Source organism: Neopsephotus bourkii, unplaced genomic scaffold (assembly GCF_033783945.1).
Source record: "Neopsephotus bourkii isolate Nb327-2 ecotype Australia unplaced genomic scaffold, CSIRO-AGI_Nbou_v1 NB_1655, whole genome shotgun sequence".
Lineage (NCBI taxonomy): Eukaryota > Metazoa > Chordata > Aves > Psittaciformes > Psittacidae > Neopsephotus > Neopsephotus bourkii.
In genome coordinates this window covers 8,941,089-8,957,848 of record NW_026902129.1, presented here as the reverse complement: position 1 = coordinate 8,957,848, position 16,760 = coordinate 8,941,089, and the positions used below count along the sequence as shown (strand labels likewise).

The 16,760-nt window shown below is 42.7% G+C and overlaps 1 protein-coding gene across 1 annotated transcript in view; it reads right to left on the bottom strand.

Moving 5' to 3' along the window:
• Positions 1-7,076: 7,076 nt before the first annotated feature.
• Positions 7,077-16,760, bottom strand: part of MYRIP (myosin VIIA and Rab interacting protein) — a 156,417-nt gene continuing 146,733 nt past the window's right edge. The window contains exons 9-11 of the mRNA XM_061374858.1: positions 14,540-14,717; positions 9,134-9,783; positions 7,077-7,358 (exon numbers count right to left, since the gene is read on the bottom strand). Coding sequence (XP_061230842.1) covers positions 7,077-7,358; positions 9,134-9,783; positions 14,540-14,717 — 1,110 coding nt within the window. The remainder of the gene's footprint in view (positions 7,359-9,133; positions 9,784-14,539; positions 14,718-16,760) is intronic.

The window sequence follows — 16,760 nt, the reverse complement described above, 5'->3', positions numbered from 1 at the left end:
CTCATCCCTCCCACTGTAACACAAGGCTAAGTGTGATTATAAAATGATTTTCTGAAATGACTATTGATTGTGGCCAAAATGTATGAATTTTCAGGCCTGGTATTTCCAGGAAAACATTTTGAGTTTGAAACTTTTGCTTGGGAAATGTGGAAACCCTCAATATCACTTTATAGCATCTCTTACTTAGTAAGAGATGCAAGAAGACACAGACAAAACAAAGCATTCTCACCTGCTGCAATACAGTGGATAAAAACTGCAGCTTTAAATGTAGATCAAAAGCCTTTTGTATTTCCTAGATAGTGGGAAAGCAGTTAAATAAAAAGGCAGAAAAGTTACATTAACAGCTACAGAGGTTAACATTTACATAGCTTCAGACTTACAGAGAACTTTGGGATGAAAAACAAGGATAAAGAAACTAGCAAATACAATATACCATCAACCTTAGGTTTTACATTTACTCCTAAAATATTTAAAACAAAGCAATGCCTAATTTATTTTTGCCTGTGGGATTTGCGAATAACATATCTCATTAAGACAGATATTGCAAATGACACACCATAGAATCATAGAATGATTTGGGTTGGAGAGGACCTTAAGATCCAGTTCCAACCCCCTGCTATGGGCAGGGACAACTCCCACTAAACCATATCACCCAAGGCTCTGTCCAACCTGGCCTTGAACACCATCTTTAGTAACAGGAAGCAGATGGGAAATACTGATACCCACCATCACAAAAGTGGCACTAGCAATAGAAAAAGACTTGTGCAGCAGCGTTAAGAAGAAGAAAAGCCAGCTATCTTCAGGTTTTGATTGGAGTTTGGACACTCTATGTGTTTCTACTTACAAAAGGGTTTGTACTTCACTGATGCCACAGACGGATGCTCCCAGTAAGATGTCTTGTGTTGAATTACGTCCTACTGTTCGCTGCTTTCCCTCTCTTGGACTTCACCATTCCAAAACAAACCAGTACACCCCCTCATAGAACCACAGAATAGTTTGGGTTGGAAGGGACCTTCAAAGCTCATTCAGTCCAACCCCCTGCAATGAGCAGGGACATCTTCAACCCGATCAGGTTGCCCAGAACCACATCCAGCCTGACCTTGAATGTCTCCAGGGATGGGGCATCCGCCACCTCTCTGGGCAGCCTGTACAGAATTTCATCCTCACATGCAGCCTGAATCCCCCCTTTTTTATCTTAAAACCATCACCCCTCATCCTGTCACAACAGACCCTGCTAAAAAGTCTCTCCCCATCTTTCTGATAGGCCCCTTTTAAGAACCAAAAGGCTGCAGTAAGGTCTCCCCAGAGCCTTCTCTTCTCCAAGTTCATACTACCACTCTCCAGTGTCAAGTCATGAGATTTTACCTTAAACTCCCTGATTTACCTTGACTATTTAAACTAAACTGCCTGGCTTTGCTTTGAAGTAATGACACAAATGTTGGCTGTGCTGTGACAGAAGAATTATCCAGCTGAGGAGCAGCATTTACTTGAAACTCTTCCAGCTGGCCTGATTATAAAAGAAGGCAAGAAAACAGTAGCTTTTTCGTTACAGTCTATTTCCCCCACCTTGTTACAGCAGCTTACACTGATCTTCATTGATGTCCTGTATATGTAAAATGGCATTTACATTCTCTTCCTAAGTGAGTAAATCTTTGGTGATCAGACAACTGAATGAGGGTTCCAGGCCTTGAATCAGTTGCTTAAACACAGGCAGAGAAGGTGCAGTTTGAAACATCTTGAAATCTGAGGGTTCTCAAACAGCACTGTCAGATATGGCATGGACCTGGCAGATGCACTTTTCCTCTGGAATAGCAACTTATGGCCCTATGGAATCCCTCAGGGCATCTCAGATAAACTGACTGCTCATATCCATACTAACACAACTGTTTTGAGGCAGAAAGTGTTAGGATGGGAGGAACACAAACATTGCTGCCCATTTTTGGAAACTTGGATGTTTATGGTCTTGAAGCACCGAAGACTCATATTTTGTCAAGATGAACTTCAGATCAGCTTAATTTTCTATATACTAAAGACTGATAAATAATAGGCAATACAGGGGAGAAATCCCTTGAATGGGATTTCTGTCCAGCAAACGACTTAATCCTGTTTGAAACGGAATATATACTTGACTGCTTTGTTGAGTTGAGAACTTAAAACTTTGGGTCCATTAGACCAATGTGGAGATTAAAGCCTCACACCTCTTTTTAGACGATAAAGCCACTGTTTCAACTTCCTTAACCCAAATCTTCTTTTTTTTCTGATATCATCCCAATCCTGTGCACAGATTATGTGCACTTCATACATTTTAAAGATCCCTTTTTACCATGCTGCCCACATTCAGTTTGCCATCTTGGGCTTTGGAATAGTGTCCAGATAATTAACAGCACAATAAAAGTCATGGCCCACCAAAAGACAAGAATTATTCTGAGCATCTTGCATACAAAACTGTGAGGCAAAGCCACACAAATACCTTCTGAGTTATTAAGCCAGGAAGATGTCTTTGTATTACGCTGTTCAGCTTTCTTAACATAGCAGTTGCAATGCAGTAAAGCTACTATACTGTTTCTTGATTGAGTGAGCCACGGGGTTCTGACTCCTTTAGGAACTTTGAATCACCTTAGATGAATGTTTCCAGAGAATGAAGGCATAAATATTGAATGGAAAGAATAGTTTTGCTGTTACTCATATGCCAAGGAACTTGGAGGTTTCACTTAGGGAACAGGATCCAACTGTGCTACTTAGCATACTTACTTAGAGGTTGTCAGTCAGAAAAGAGCTATTGTGTGCCTAGTCATGTAATAACATCAACAGAAACCAGCAGGGTTTAACCAAAGTTACTAAGCCTTGGTTGTAAGAGTGTCTGAATAGAAGTAAATGAAGCACACTGCATCAAGTTAATACAAAGAGGAGAGAAACTCAGCGTTATTACTTGAAGATTAACTTTTGCATACCTTAAGCAAGGAGGAGCACAGAGTAGAAGGAGACAAAAAGAGAAACACAAGCAAGGTTTTAACAACTATTTTTAGGTTCTACGATGTGTCAGACAATGTGAAAAATAGCAAGGGATATGCTGGTTTTAGTGGTCACATTCAAAAAGCAGTCTGCATTAGGTACTGCTGAAACTGCCTTCTAGAATGCAATCCTGGGATATACCATCAGATATAGACCCAGCCTGTCTTCATGAAAGCATTAAAGGAGAAAGAGAACAGAGGAGAGGGAAAACGAAATACATTTATCCCATTTATCATGCTTGCCACTCTCAGGATCAGCATCATTAAGATACTTCCAAGGGAATGTACATTTTGCTTTTTTCTTTAGGTATCTGGTTAGGATTTGGAGGGGTGAAGCAAAAAACAACCCACAACACAAGCTGTTTCACTAACACAACAGGCAGACAATGTGATTTTTGGTCAGTTCACACCTGAAGTCTAGAGGGGCTGAAGGCTGAGCGTAGGGCATAGAGGACTCCATGGCCTTTCCCTGAACAAGAGACAAGCAGGCTTTTCACAGGGCTGCATATCTGTAGCTTAGTAAGCCCAACATGTCACCTATAAAACCACATCTGCTCTAGGTTATGCTTGCTTTATAGCTGTGACTCTCCACAAGGGCATTTTAGGCAATCACAAAGTTAGAGCTGTTGAAATGAAATGTTGTGCTGAAGGTCTAAGTGGATTTAAGTCTAAGGAATTACATTAACTGATGTTAATGAACACCCACCTCAGTCCTTGAGGATCCCACATGAGTTAAACAATGAATTCACAGGTGAGCATTTCCAAGCTTGTATCTTAAAGGCAGACATACAACTCAAAAGCTCAGTTTGAAGTGAGAACTGAGAGCCTGCAAATGCCCAACTTCAGCCAACTCCCCACTCAAGACATGCCAATCCTTGCCATTGCTTCAGATCTTAATACACTAAATACCTGTTTCAAAGGATCAGTTCAGCATGTGAGATTCCCAGCTTCCATTAAAAACAGAAGTCCAGATTTGTGAAGGTGCAGACAGATTTTCAGGAACACCAGGTATTTCATTTCCAGTGATTCAATAAACAATCCATGGACTTTGAAATCTTATTCTATGGTCAGGTACACTATAGCTAGAAATTCCTTAAGGTTCCTAATCTGTTCCAGAATAACCTAGTGAGAACAGAAGTCTGAAGGCTAACAAAGACAAGCAGCAAGGCTAAAGTCTAAGCAAGATGGTTAAAATACAGTATTTAGTTTGTGTTTAGGAGCTCAAAGCAGATGGGAGGCATTCAAGTTCTTGCTTTAATGCCCCAGAATTAGTGCTTCTGTATACCTACTTTGAAAGCCAGGTCAGAAGCCTGCGTCTCTGGCCAAGAATGTTAAATGCCAGTCTGAAAGATCTCTATAATCACACTTCTTAAGGAGAGAGCATATTGGGACATGTGGCTTTTAAGGCATCTAATATTACTGGTTCCCTGAAAACATGTTATCTATGCTTGTCTCCATTGAGACCTGCCATTGACTCATCTTAAGTTACTGCATGTTTTATGAGTTCAGCTATGTCTTCATGTTCTAGGTTACCATAGCCACAACTGGTATTACGCACTGCCATCTTCAGTATTTCATTGTAAGATGCTGGTCAGCCACCTTTCCAAAGAGAAGGCACGTAGCAAAAGATTTTATATCACTTTTAAGGACAGCTGTCCAGAAGAAGCATGAAAGCAGCCTCCTTATTTCTCTAGAGCTGGAGCAAGTTCTGCTATCAATTCCATTGAAGTCATGACCATGAATAGAATTGGGATAGTTTGGTTTCTTTATTATAGACAGAAGGAATATATACTGCAACCAGGAATGACTAAGACTTTTTTTCTAGCCCAAACCAATCAAGGATTAAGAGCTCCAAACATGCTGAACACGATATGTCTCTTATTCCTTTTAAACTTAAGGAAATTTTACTGAGGGAAAGAAAATATTAGTCTTTGCTTTATTTTAAATAACTGACATACAAATCTAAAAGAAATAATAAAACAAGAGGAGGAAAACCAACTGATTTTACTTTGTAGGTGCATGCAGATGAATAAGTACACCCCATACCATACATTTTCCATTTTCTGTGCTCAGTTCACCATACAGGTAAATATCCTATTTACGGCCTTTAATTCTGGACATTAATGGCATCATGTTACACCCTACCTAGCTTATATATCCTGTTTATTAATTTGATATTGCTGGTTTGTAAACCAAAGACAAGCTGAACTGAATGCTGCTAACAAGCATTGGCAATAAAGCTTTTCTTTCCTTTCCTGTGTACGTCCTGGAGGTATCTGCATACAGGATGACAAATGTGCTTACACTGCTGTGTAGTCCATGGCTAAATAACTCAGCATCAGAAAGTCACAGAATACCTAAGTTTGGAAAGAAACCTCTGGAAATTGCCTAATCCAACCCTTCTGTTCAAAGCAGGGTCAACAAAAACAGGTTGCCCAGGGCTGTGTTCAGTGAAATTCTGCTTACCTCCAAGGATACAGACTCTCCAATCTCTCTGGGAAACCTATTCCAGCATTTGTCCACCTTCACAGCAAAAAAGCTTTTGATGTTTAGATGGGATTTCATGTATTTCAGTTTTTGACCACTGTTTCTTGTCACTGGCCAAGGGTGAGAAGAGTCTGATTCTCACTTCCTTATCTCCAACCTCAAACCCCCTCCCTCATCCCCCCATCAGGTATTTATACACATTGAAGACGTTCTCCCTGAGCCTTCTCTTCTCTAGGCTAGACAATTCCAGTTCTCAGAGCCTCTCCTCAGATACCCTAATCTTTTAATCATCTCTGTGGCCTTAACTGGACTCACTTCAGTATGGAGCTGAGAGGGAGCTGAACTGCTTGCTCCAGGCCCAACATGTGCAGGGGCCACAAGCATCCACCATAGCACATACAGAAAAGAGGGAGGGCTTCTTCACTGCTCCAAACTTCCCTATAGGTCTCAGGGGCTTGAGGGCAAATCCTGCCTGTAAGCTGAGGTGAAAACAATGTCGTTTAACAGCCTTTTCCATGTTCAGTGTCATCAGGTCATTGCAGTGGTGAGCCCCTCTTTCCCTTATCTGCCTTTTGCTGCTGATACACCTGTAGAAGCCTTTCTTATTTCCCTTTATGTTCCTCCCCAGATTCAACTCCAGGTGGGCACTGGCTTTCCTGACACTTGGACAGCACCTCTACTGTCCACCTGGGTCACTTGATCCTGCTTCCACCTCCTGGTGTATTAGCCTTTAATTCAGTTTGAACAAAACACCTTCCAGATGATGAAGAGCAGATTTCCTTTAGAGAGCTGCCTACACTCGCTGCCGAAGCTGAGCTGCTATGCAGACAAGACCCCAGGAGCTGAATCAAGACACACAGCAGATAATAATGAGCCTAAGTGGGTCTAAGGAATAAGATCACTTGAGTGCAAGGGGCAGTGCTGGGCTTCTACAGCAACCAGATTCAAGCACACATCATCTGAATTTAAATTCAGAAGTAGGAAGGGAAGAGAGCAAGTGGTAAGTCCTGTGGAGTCACACTGAAATCAAGTATCTCATTGTAAGGATGAAATAGCACAGTCAGAGGATCTTGTACATTGTCAGAACTGATACTGAGTTTCATTAGAGTATGCTACTACTCACAGAGGTCTATTAGCTGACAGAGTAATAGGGTTGGAAAGCATTAAAGAAGCATGAACTATTCAAATGGAGAGGCAAAGAGTCTATGACATCAGAATGAACTACATGATACTCTAAAGAGAGAAGCAAATAAAAGGACTGTAAAAACCACTTAAACCAGCTAGTTAGCAAGGAAGATAAAAGAAGAACTGGATGTGGTTTTAAACAAAACCATATAAACTGATTCTCAGTCGGTATAAACTGACATAGTTCTGTTAATATCAGTCACTTAACAGGTTTATTACACAAACTAAGTTCAGTGCTTTGAATCGATGCTGTAGGCTGACAGGGAGAAAAACACACCTTAACTGAAGGTTCACATGCACAAGAGTTGCAGGCTCACATCCAGTCTAAAGAACCTTGGGTTACTTTTAAGCTTGATTTTCTGACCACAGGTTTCCCATTCTGGATTCCAGCTTTCACAATACTGTCCCCACTTCCCTCCAGTGACCACTTACCTTCTGGAGCTCTTCCTGAATGCTTCTGCCACCGTTTTCCTCCGAGGATGAACTCTCCTTCTGGTTTTCAGGGTCTGTTCTAGGTTCTGACTCCTGCTCTTCACCAGAAGATGTTTCCTTGTCACTCATTTTAGCAGCAAGCTGAAATAACCTGGATTTAAGTTCCTCCTCCGTAAGGTCAGGCTTGCTATGATGACACTGACCTTCACTGCTTCTATCTGCTTCAGATAAATCATCAAAATCCTGCAAAGCAATTAGAAGAACAGTGTAATTACTGTGTGTGCACAGAAAGGAAAACAGCTTCCTAGGAAAGTATAGGTATGATCACTCTGCAGGGAAGCCAGAATGAAGTACACTAGGTGTCTGCTGATAAAAAAATACCATGTCTTTACAGAGGGATGCCAGCAAACCCACGCTTCTTGGAGTATATTTCTCATTCCTGCTTACTTCTATATTATGTAAAAAGGAACCATCAGAATCATTACACATCTATGTGCAACCAACCAAATATGTCTAAATGGCACTATCCCATTCCCAGCACTGCATGGCGCAGATAAAGGAAGCGTAGTTTGGGAATGAAGTAACTTGTGACCTGGCGGTTGTGTCCAGCTCTCAGCTGAAAGCTCTGCTCGAGTTCCCTGGCTGCTTGGCTTGAGCATTGTCTGTGTTTGGCTTAAAGGCTACTGGAAACATGTTTTGAAAAGTCTCTCTTATTATATATAATCATAGAATCATAGAATAGTTAGGGTTGGAAAGGACCTTAAGATCATCCAGTTCCAACCCCCTGCCATGGGCAGGGACACCTCACACTAAACCGTATTACCCAAGGCCTCGTCCAACCTGGCCTTGAACACTGCCAGGGATGGAGCACTCACAACTTCCTTGGGCAACCCATCCCAGTGCCTCAGCACCCTAACAGGAAAGAATTTCTTCCTTATACCCAATCTAAACTTCCCCTGTTTAAGTTTTAACCCATTACCCCTTGTCCTATCACTACAGTAAATGATGCTTAAGATTTTCAGCTTCCCCAGTGATTATAAGCATAGGTGCATCTCTACAGCAACAACTGTTATCCAAACACCAACCTCCTTGGAACAAGTTCTGTCTTTTAGAGCACTTCCTTTACTTACTCTTGGGAACTGTTTCAGTTTGAACCCATCACCCCTTGTCCTAGCGCTACAGTCCCTGATGAAGAGTCCCTCTCCAGCATCCTTCAATCAAGAAGAGCTTTATTTTCCAACATACCTTGCATGTCATTCAGGAGCTCATCCCAAGCCCTGCCCAACAATCACCTGACGAGAGATACTCACATATTGCTAAACTACTGCAAACAAATCTGCACATTGCTGCTGAATCAGTTCATCGCTTTGTACCCCAGAGAGAACCAACCCGAACGGATGGGATTTACAGGCTAGAAAGCACCGCTAAACTGGACACTTGTACTTTAGGAGCATACAGGTTAGTGGAGATGCACCTCATTAAACTGGGGCTATTTACAGCTAGGTATCTGGCCTAAGCTAATTACTGGGATCTCTCTTTACTGCAGTAACTCTTCTTGAGTTACCTCCATATATTTATTAGGTCCCTTCACAAACCTTCTGTGTTTTTGCTGCTCATTCACTTTATGCCTTACCTGGGCATTTGCAAACAGCAGATTCCCAGGCATAGCAGTGATTTCTTAGTCTAAGAGCAAAGGAGTTAAAAATAACCCCAATGCAACCAAACAGTGATTAATCAACAGCGGTGGCTGTTGGCAAGTCCTAGAACACTGTATTTCACAGTATTAACAATGTCACTGATCAGATGGAAGTGGCAGATTTGAGACAGAGGCAAAGCCTGCCCACGGTATGTGGAACATTTTACCTTGGCTTCTTCTCCGTTAGGAGGCATGAGGAAAATAAAGCTTGGAAGAACACTACCTCCCACTCCCAATTCACACGTTACTGCCAGCATCACTTCATTAGTTGTGCCCAGCTCTTTCTGAGGAGCGTGCATTTGCTAAGCTCAGACACAATTACCTGACTTGAATTCATCTTGTCGCCTTTTGTGCAGTCTTTTTCTTCACAGAACTCTTCAGAGACTGCTTTGTTCTTCCTCCACCTTCTCGATCTCTTTTCTAAATCATAATGGACCTCTTCAGTCTCGCTGCTGTCCGAGTACTCTAGGTTTGTGGCCTGCGGGTTGAAATTCACATCCAGTTCCCCGTGGAAATGCTTTCTTTCCATTCTGGGCACATCACTTTGAGGTCTGCTTTGTAACCAGAGAAGTTTGCCAGTTCCTTTGGCTTCCTGGGAAGAGTTGAGTGAAGATGTTTCCGAATCGGAGAACAGTGTCTCGGTATTGGTGTATAACCCAGAGGAAGGGGAGGTCACTGCCTGGTACTGATCACTGCCATAAACCCAGCCAGTGCCGTACTGGGAACTGGCATAACAGAAATCGCCTGGTAACTGCCGAGGTCTCCGACGCAGCTTGTTCAAGGCCACATTCCAGTCGTAGTCATCCTCACTGTCTGAGCCCATCTCATCGTAGGCAGACACAATGCTGGATTCATTCTCCAGAGCTTCAAATACTTGACTTTTTGGTTTGGCGAGCATCCGAGGACGAGGCAAAGAGACGTTCTGCAGAGCCACCCAGTTCCCATCAGTGCTTTGAAACACAGAAGGCAGATCTATGAAAACAAAACAACAATTGTGATCACAGAGTGAAAAGCTCATTTTACTCCCCAGTTTGTGATCAACTGATGACAAATAGGAGGGTTCAACACAACTAACAAATACAAGTGCTGCTGCTACATGAACTCATATTGTGAGCGATGCTGCTGTACTACCCTAAAGCCACCGTAAAGTCATGGCAATGACTCTTTAAAATAGACATTACTTGGACCAAAGTTCTTCCTAAAAGAGTTATTTGGAAAGGCTGAGGAAACATCAGTACACAGACATGTACAAATCCTGTGTTTTGCAAATGTCTTCCATTGTGTGTGCAGTTCTTGTCTCCCATCTTGACAAGGAAAGATGGAAAAAGGATCAGAGAAGAGCAACAAAGGTTTCACCAAGCTCTGAAGCATCTTCCTTTCAAGGAATGACTAAATAAGCCAGAGCTCTGCCATCTGAAGGAGACTGGGATGATGCATGATGAAAGAGATGAGGGAGTATCTTCCAACCTAACTACTAGAGGATATCACATGAAACTAGAGAAATCAAAGTTCAAAACAAAAGAAAGAAGTGGGATGCAGTGGGTACCACACCTATGGAACCTCTTGCCTAAGGGTGTTAATGGATGCTAGAAATTAATCTGGGATAAAGCAGAGATGGCTATAGACCTGGAAGAGAAATCCACTGAGGTTAACTAAATACAGAAAACCACTTGTAGCTGAGATGGTCATTAAGCTGAAAGACCTGGAGGTTCAGAGCCTACACACAGAAGGACTGAGAAATACTTGCTTTCTTCTCCACTTGCAGCACTGTGTGCAGCTCTGCTGTCCTCAACATAAGAAGGACATGGAGCTGTTGGAGCAAGTCCAGAGGAGGCCATGAGGATGATCAGGGGCTGCAGCATCTCCTGTGTGGAGACAGGCTGAGAACATTGGGGCTGTTCAGCCTGGAGAAGAGAAGCTGCGTGGAGACCTTGGAGCAGCTTCCAGTGTCTGAAGGGGGCTACAAGGATGCTGGAGAGGGGCTCTTCATCAGGGACTGTAGTGATAGGACAAGGGGTGATGGGTTCAAACTGAAACAGGGGAAGTTCAGGTTAGATCTAAGGCAGAAGCTCTTCCCTGTGAGGGTGCTGAGGCGCTGGCACAGGGTGCCCAAATAAGTGGTAAATGCTCCATCATCCCTGGCGGTGTTCAAGGGCAGGATGGACAAAGCCTTCGGTGACATGGTTTAGTGTGAGGTGTCCCTGCCCATGGCAGGGGGTTGGAACTGGATGATGTTAAGGTCCTTTCCAACCCAAACCAGTCTGGGATTCTATTCTAACCTTTCCTAGGCTCATGCTTACAGTTACTGTTGCTGCTGCTGTTGTACCCTAGACTAAATGAGCTTTTAGTCTGACCCAAGCACTGCTGCTCTCGTATTCTTACACTTGTTCAGAGTATGTTTTACAACTCTGACAGGAAAAAAATAATATTAAAATGGCATAAATATGGTCAAAAAGTGCTGTTTAGCTCAGAGAACTGCATTGCTTCAAATTTAGTCCATTTCCACTCAAACTTGAAATGTCCCTTCAGGGCAAATGTGGATGTGTGATGACTCCCACAGCAGCAGAAAGAATATGTAATGCTATGGCTTTACACAGTAATCTCAACCTCCTGAATGGCTTTTCAGCCTTGCAGGTTCCTTCCATGGGTTCAAATCTGCCACTTCCAGAAAACTGTGAAAACAAACTTACTATAGAGTCATAGAATAGGGTTTGGGTTGGAAGGGAAGCTCTTCTACTCCAACCCCCGAACTATCAGTTTGCCAAACCTATAAAGAGAACATCACTGTTTAAAAAATGGACAAAGTAAAATCGGGATTGTGTTGCAGATGCCACACAAGCATCTTGCATCACATGGTGGCAAATACTTGGAGCTCATGAAGATGACTTTTCCCCTGGAATCATTCATAAGGAACAATCTGCAGTAAGAAGGTGGGCTTAGTTGAAAAGATAACAAGAAGAAAGGTCCGTGGTGCAGCAGCACCACCAAAACACCCCCACAAAAGAGAAGCAATAAATCAAAGGTAATTAAACACCATCTATGAAAGACTTTACAACAGGTTTTGTATTTGTTACTCGTTTTGAGTCGTTTTGGCCTGTTTTCACTCCTAAATTTCACGCCGATTAAGAGACCTTGAGAAAAGCCATCACTAAAATTGCTACTCCTGCTTCAAAAGAAAGCAAAACAGGAATAGTTTCCTTGCAGCAGTGACCAGCCGAGGATACAGCTGAAGTCTGGTTTCTAGGGAGAACTAAAAGCCCTTCGTTGTAACAGCTGATTTTGGACAAGAAAAGAGCACAAGCGATCAAGCATAAGGAGCTTCTGCTTGTCTGCTTTTTACAACTATGCCACCAAGCTAAGCATAGGTTTCTCTTGGGAGAAAGAAGATCTTTCTTTAAAGCACTGTTCCTTCAATCAAAGCAAACACTCCTGCAAGATCTAAATCTCCAACAGGAACTGAAGTCAGCTGCACCACATTGCACTAACGGAATGCAGTGGAGTGCCACGAATGCCACAGTCTCTCTCTTTCCCAAACCATATCCCCCTGTTTTGTGCAGCAACACCATATGAGAATTGCCCAAACATCCTCAGTTAACTGAAGCAGGGACAGGAGTGTAGCTGATCACATCAACAGTTACTGAGAGGCGTTACTCAGCAGAGTGGAAAGGAAAGCCACTGAGTACATTATAGTCAGAAAGCTGACTCAGTTTTATCCCAGCTTCAAGTAATGCCACATGTTCCTCCTGATTATCCAAAACAAAGTCAACTACTTGAAGGAATGGCTTTTGCACACAATTCTTTGGGCTTACACTATAATTTATTCATGTGAAAATGAAAATTAATCAGAATTATCATTGTGAAATGACTGGTAAAGGGGAAACCCCCCAAATTCATGACTTGGCTCTTGAGCCATCATTTAAACCAGTGCAAATGGTAACCAAAATAAACTGTGAGCTGCTTTTTGGCTACGTGACTAAAAATCCCACTGATGTTACCACTCCAAACTCTTGGTTGTGATTACTTTCATTTCCTGTATCCTAACATAGAGCTGCTTACTTCTGCATAGGTGAGATCATTTTTACACATACTGGCACAATCAGCTATTTACTATAAGCTCAATAGGCACCACAGTTTCATCACAAATGTGGTTCTTAGATGAAAGCAGCAGAACAAATCCTCTGAATAGAGGTCCTGAAAGGAAACTGGGTCAATTTGTCACTCTGTTGTGGTTAAGCAATTGTTAAGTGCTAAATTGCTCAACGGTTCAATTCAATGGGCTTGAAGTGGGTCCTTAGATTTAAGCACCCAATTAAACTGCTTTACTGAAAATAGGCCTTCCACTAAAACACCCAGGGAAACACTTCTGAATGAGCAGTTCACAAAGTAATGCATACTTACTTAAGTCAGGTTTTAGTACTACTTTACAACTGCTTTAGAATTACAACTACTTTCTTTTGTTGAGAGAGGAAGGGTATTGACACTTTAATTTGCAGTCTCCCAGGTTATCAACTGGCATTACAGATAAACGAACTGAAATGATGGGCAGCCCTCATCCCTGCTCCCCACTATACCTATACACATATTGTGGCTGCTTCTGCTTGCCAGTGCTTAGTGCGCCAGCTGCAGCAGCAACAGCAGTAGTAAACTCATCCTACAAAAGAGAAGTTTTCTGCTTCTTTGGCTTTATGAAGCAATTTACTACAAGGATCAGATGGGCTCTAAGGCTGGTGCAAGCTGGAACAGCAGGAACAAGCAGACTCCATCACAGGAGGACAACAGCAGCAGATAGGATAGCTCTGCTGGTCCCCATCACCTGGGGGCAGGGGCTGCTGCAGTGAGCAGCCTTCCCCTTGTGTTGCTGTGTAGGTGAAAACTAAACAACTCTTCTGTGCAGTCCCTGCCTGGTTCTACACTCTTGTGGCCTCATGAACACTACAACCAGAACATAAGAGGTGGTGGCAATGGGACCCCCCCACAAGAGCAGGAACCACCTTCTTCACTGACAGACTGTACTTATGTCATTTTGAAGCAAGCAGGGAACTGCATTCTATCCCAGGGTTCTGATTCAGGAATGGGGCTGATTTAGGAAGCTGCTTACCAGCCATTATCCATATTCACATCCATAACTAATGCAGAGAGGGCAGATCCAGGGAAGCTGCTGGTCTGTGAAGTTCTACTCATACAGCTTCCTCAAACCTGTGTGGAAGCAGCAGTCAGCAGTGCTGCACAGAACACTGCGCTGGTGAATTCACTGGGACTGAAAATAAAGCTGAAAGGGGGAATCCTAAATGTGAGTTATTTCACCGTTTGGTTCACCATGTAACCTCATGAACAGTTCACTTGTGCAACAGAAGGGATACCATAGGCAGCTGCAAACACAGATGACCAAGTGACAAAGAAGGGCTGCTGGGCTCTTGTGTCTTAGAAGCTCTGAAATTCACCCAAATGAGATGCCTGATGTTTCCTAACAGTCCAAAATAAACCCCCCAAAGGCCCAACTTCTGAATCTGTTCTTGGAGGAAAAGAAGAAAAAGGTAAAGACAAGCAGTGACACAGCCAAACGAAACCAGGACATTCAGCATCACGTATAGACATCTCTATGCGTAACCCCTGTGAGCACAGAGATCAGCAAGAATCCCCTGGAGAAGGTCCTTAGTTTAAGTCATATTTATTCCATATGTGAGCAAGAACCAAAGAAAAGAATCTTATTCGTACTAGAAATATTTACTTGTTTCATTTAGCCTGTCCACACTCTTCCAGCTGGGTAACGCAGAGAGCTTGCGTTCCTTCTGCTTCCTCGAGTGGCCTTTTTGCTGCCTCCAAAGAGCCTCAGTCACAGATGATGCAGGGTCGAGTCCTTTACTGGGCATATCTTCACTAGCCAGGGAGAATGCAGACTGAGACCTCTGTGGGGATAAAAGTCAAAAAGCATAATGTAAAGAGACAAATAATAACTTATCAAACTCTTTAGCAGAACTGAGTATTCAGTTACGCGTGGACGGGGGCATCTGCTGGCACACATAGATAGAATTTAATGTGTTCAAAAGAATTGTTTCAGCACTAGAGTGCTTATTTACGTGCACTTGTGATGCGATGCAAGGAGGCAGGAAACTGTTTATACCACCACAGAGCAGATGGAAAGAAATAATTAAGGTGAAGCTGTTAGGAATGTGCTTGGTGAAGACTGGTATCTAACTGCTTCGACTGAAGCTAGCCAGAAAGAGCTCCCATGGTGGTGAGACATGATGATCTATTGTTGGCTCAACAGCCCATCTGCTGTAACAATCTGCAGAAGTTAAAAATGAAAAGATAAAGCAAACAAACAGCCTGTTCCCCAGAAACAGATTATTGTCATGCAGAATTCTTTTGTTTGCTAGGGCAACTAAGATGATTAAGGGAGTGGAGCGTCTCCCTTATGAGGAAAGACTGAGGGAGCTGGGTCTCTATAGTTTGGAGGAGACTGAGGGGTGACCTTATTAGTGTATATAAATATATAAAGGGGGAGTGTCACGAGGATGGAGCCAGGCTCTTCTCAGTGGCAAACAATGATAGGACAAGGGGCAATGGGTACAAACTGGAACACAAGAGGTTCCACTTAAACTTGAGAAGAAACTTCTTCTCAGTGAGGGTGACAGAACACTGGAACAGGCTGCCCAGGGAGGTTGTGGAGTCTCCTTCTCTGGAGACATTCAAAACCTGCCTGGACACGTTCCTGTGTAACCTTATCTAGGTGTTCCTGCTCCGGCAGGGGGATTGGACTAGATGATCTTTTGAGGTCCCTTCCAATCTCTAACATACTGTGATACATATGGATTGCACAGTATGCTGGGCACATCTATTTATCCCTAGGAGGGTGACATTTCAAGTCAAAGTGAGGTAAGTTCCTGGTGTGGTCGTTAATGAGCCCTGACTAATACTGAAGGTAAGATGCTTTCCTTTGGATCTACATAGTTATGACTGAGGCACCTGGGTCTGTTACAGAAGTCACATTTAAATCTGACCAGCTTTAAGAAGCTTTTTCCCCATAAATCTTTATGAGTCAAAACCTCAGTCTTGGCCTTCGTAACAAAGTTGGTAAAGGACTGCTTGTACGGGCCAGAGTTTCATTAAGAAATATGCTGTCAAGTGGCTCAGCTTCTTTCTGCAGGCCAAGTTGGCACTCCCCAATCTGATCCTCAAATTATGTGTTATAAATTATTAACTAAACCTGTTAATGTCAAAAGGGCCAGTCTTTGCCTGCAGCAGAGCCTTGCCTTGCACTGGTGCAGACGAGGAAAAGGATAACTTCAGCTACTTCTTTGAAGTCCATTCCATTCCTGGGGCAGCACAAGCATTGCTGGGAGTCCCACTGGCTTGAAAGCAGCACCTACACCACTTTACTGGCTGCTCTTCCATCTGAAATGCTCCTGTGTGGGACCATGTGCTATGCCAGAAGATGTAATTAACTTCAGATCTTCCTACCTCCTTGGCTCAGCAGTGTGATTTCGTAACAGATTAACTAACGAGAAGCACAATTAAGCACTGGGGTTTAGTTTGGCTTTTGAACCCTGCAGGAAAGCCAGAATTATTGCCCTGGAATCGAATGTTTCTGTAACTACAATGAGATTACGTGGTTAATCGTGCCCATGCAAAGACACAGGTCCTAATGTGATGCACTGGAGTCTTTCCTTTCAAACTCAGTAATGCAAACTACTAACAGTAAGCTCATAGTACTGTATCTTATTATAGGGAATCTTTTAGATGAGTCACTTATATAAACCAACGACATTCAAGTGTGTATTTAGGTTGTTTCGAACCCCCAAATAGATTTTTACCTGATCAAAACCATCCGAATCCTCCTTAACCCTCTAAAAGGGTTAATAATTTAATACAAACAGGTACATAGATTGTTTTGCTATAGGAAGTTGTTTGTTAACTTTGATACAGGATATATGGACAACATAAGCAAT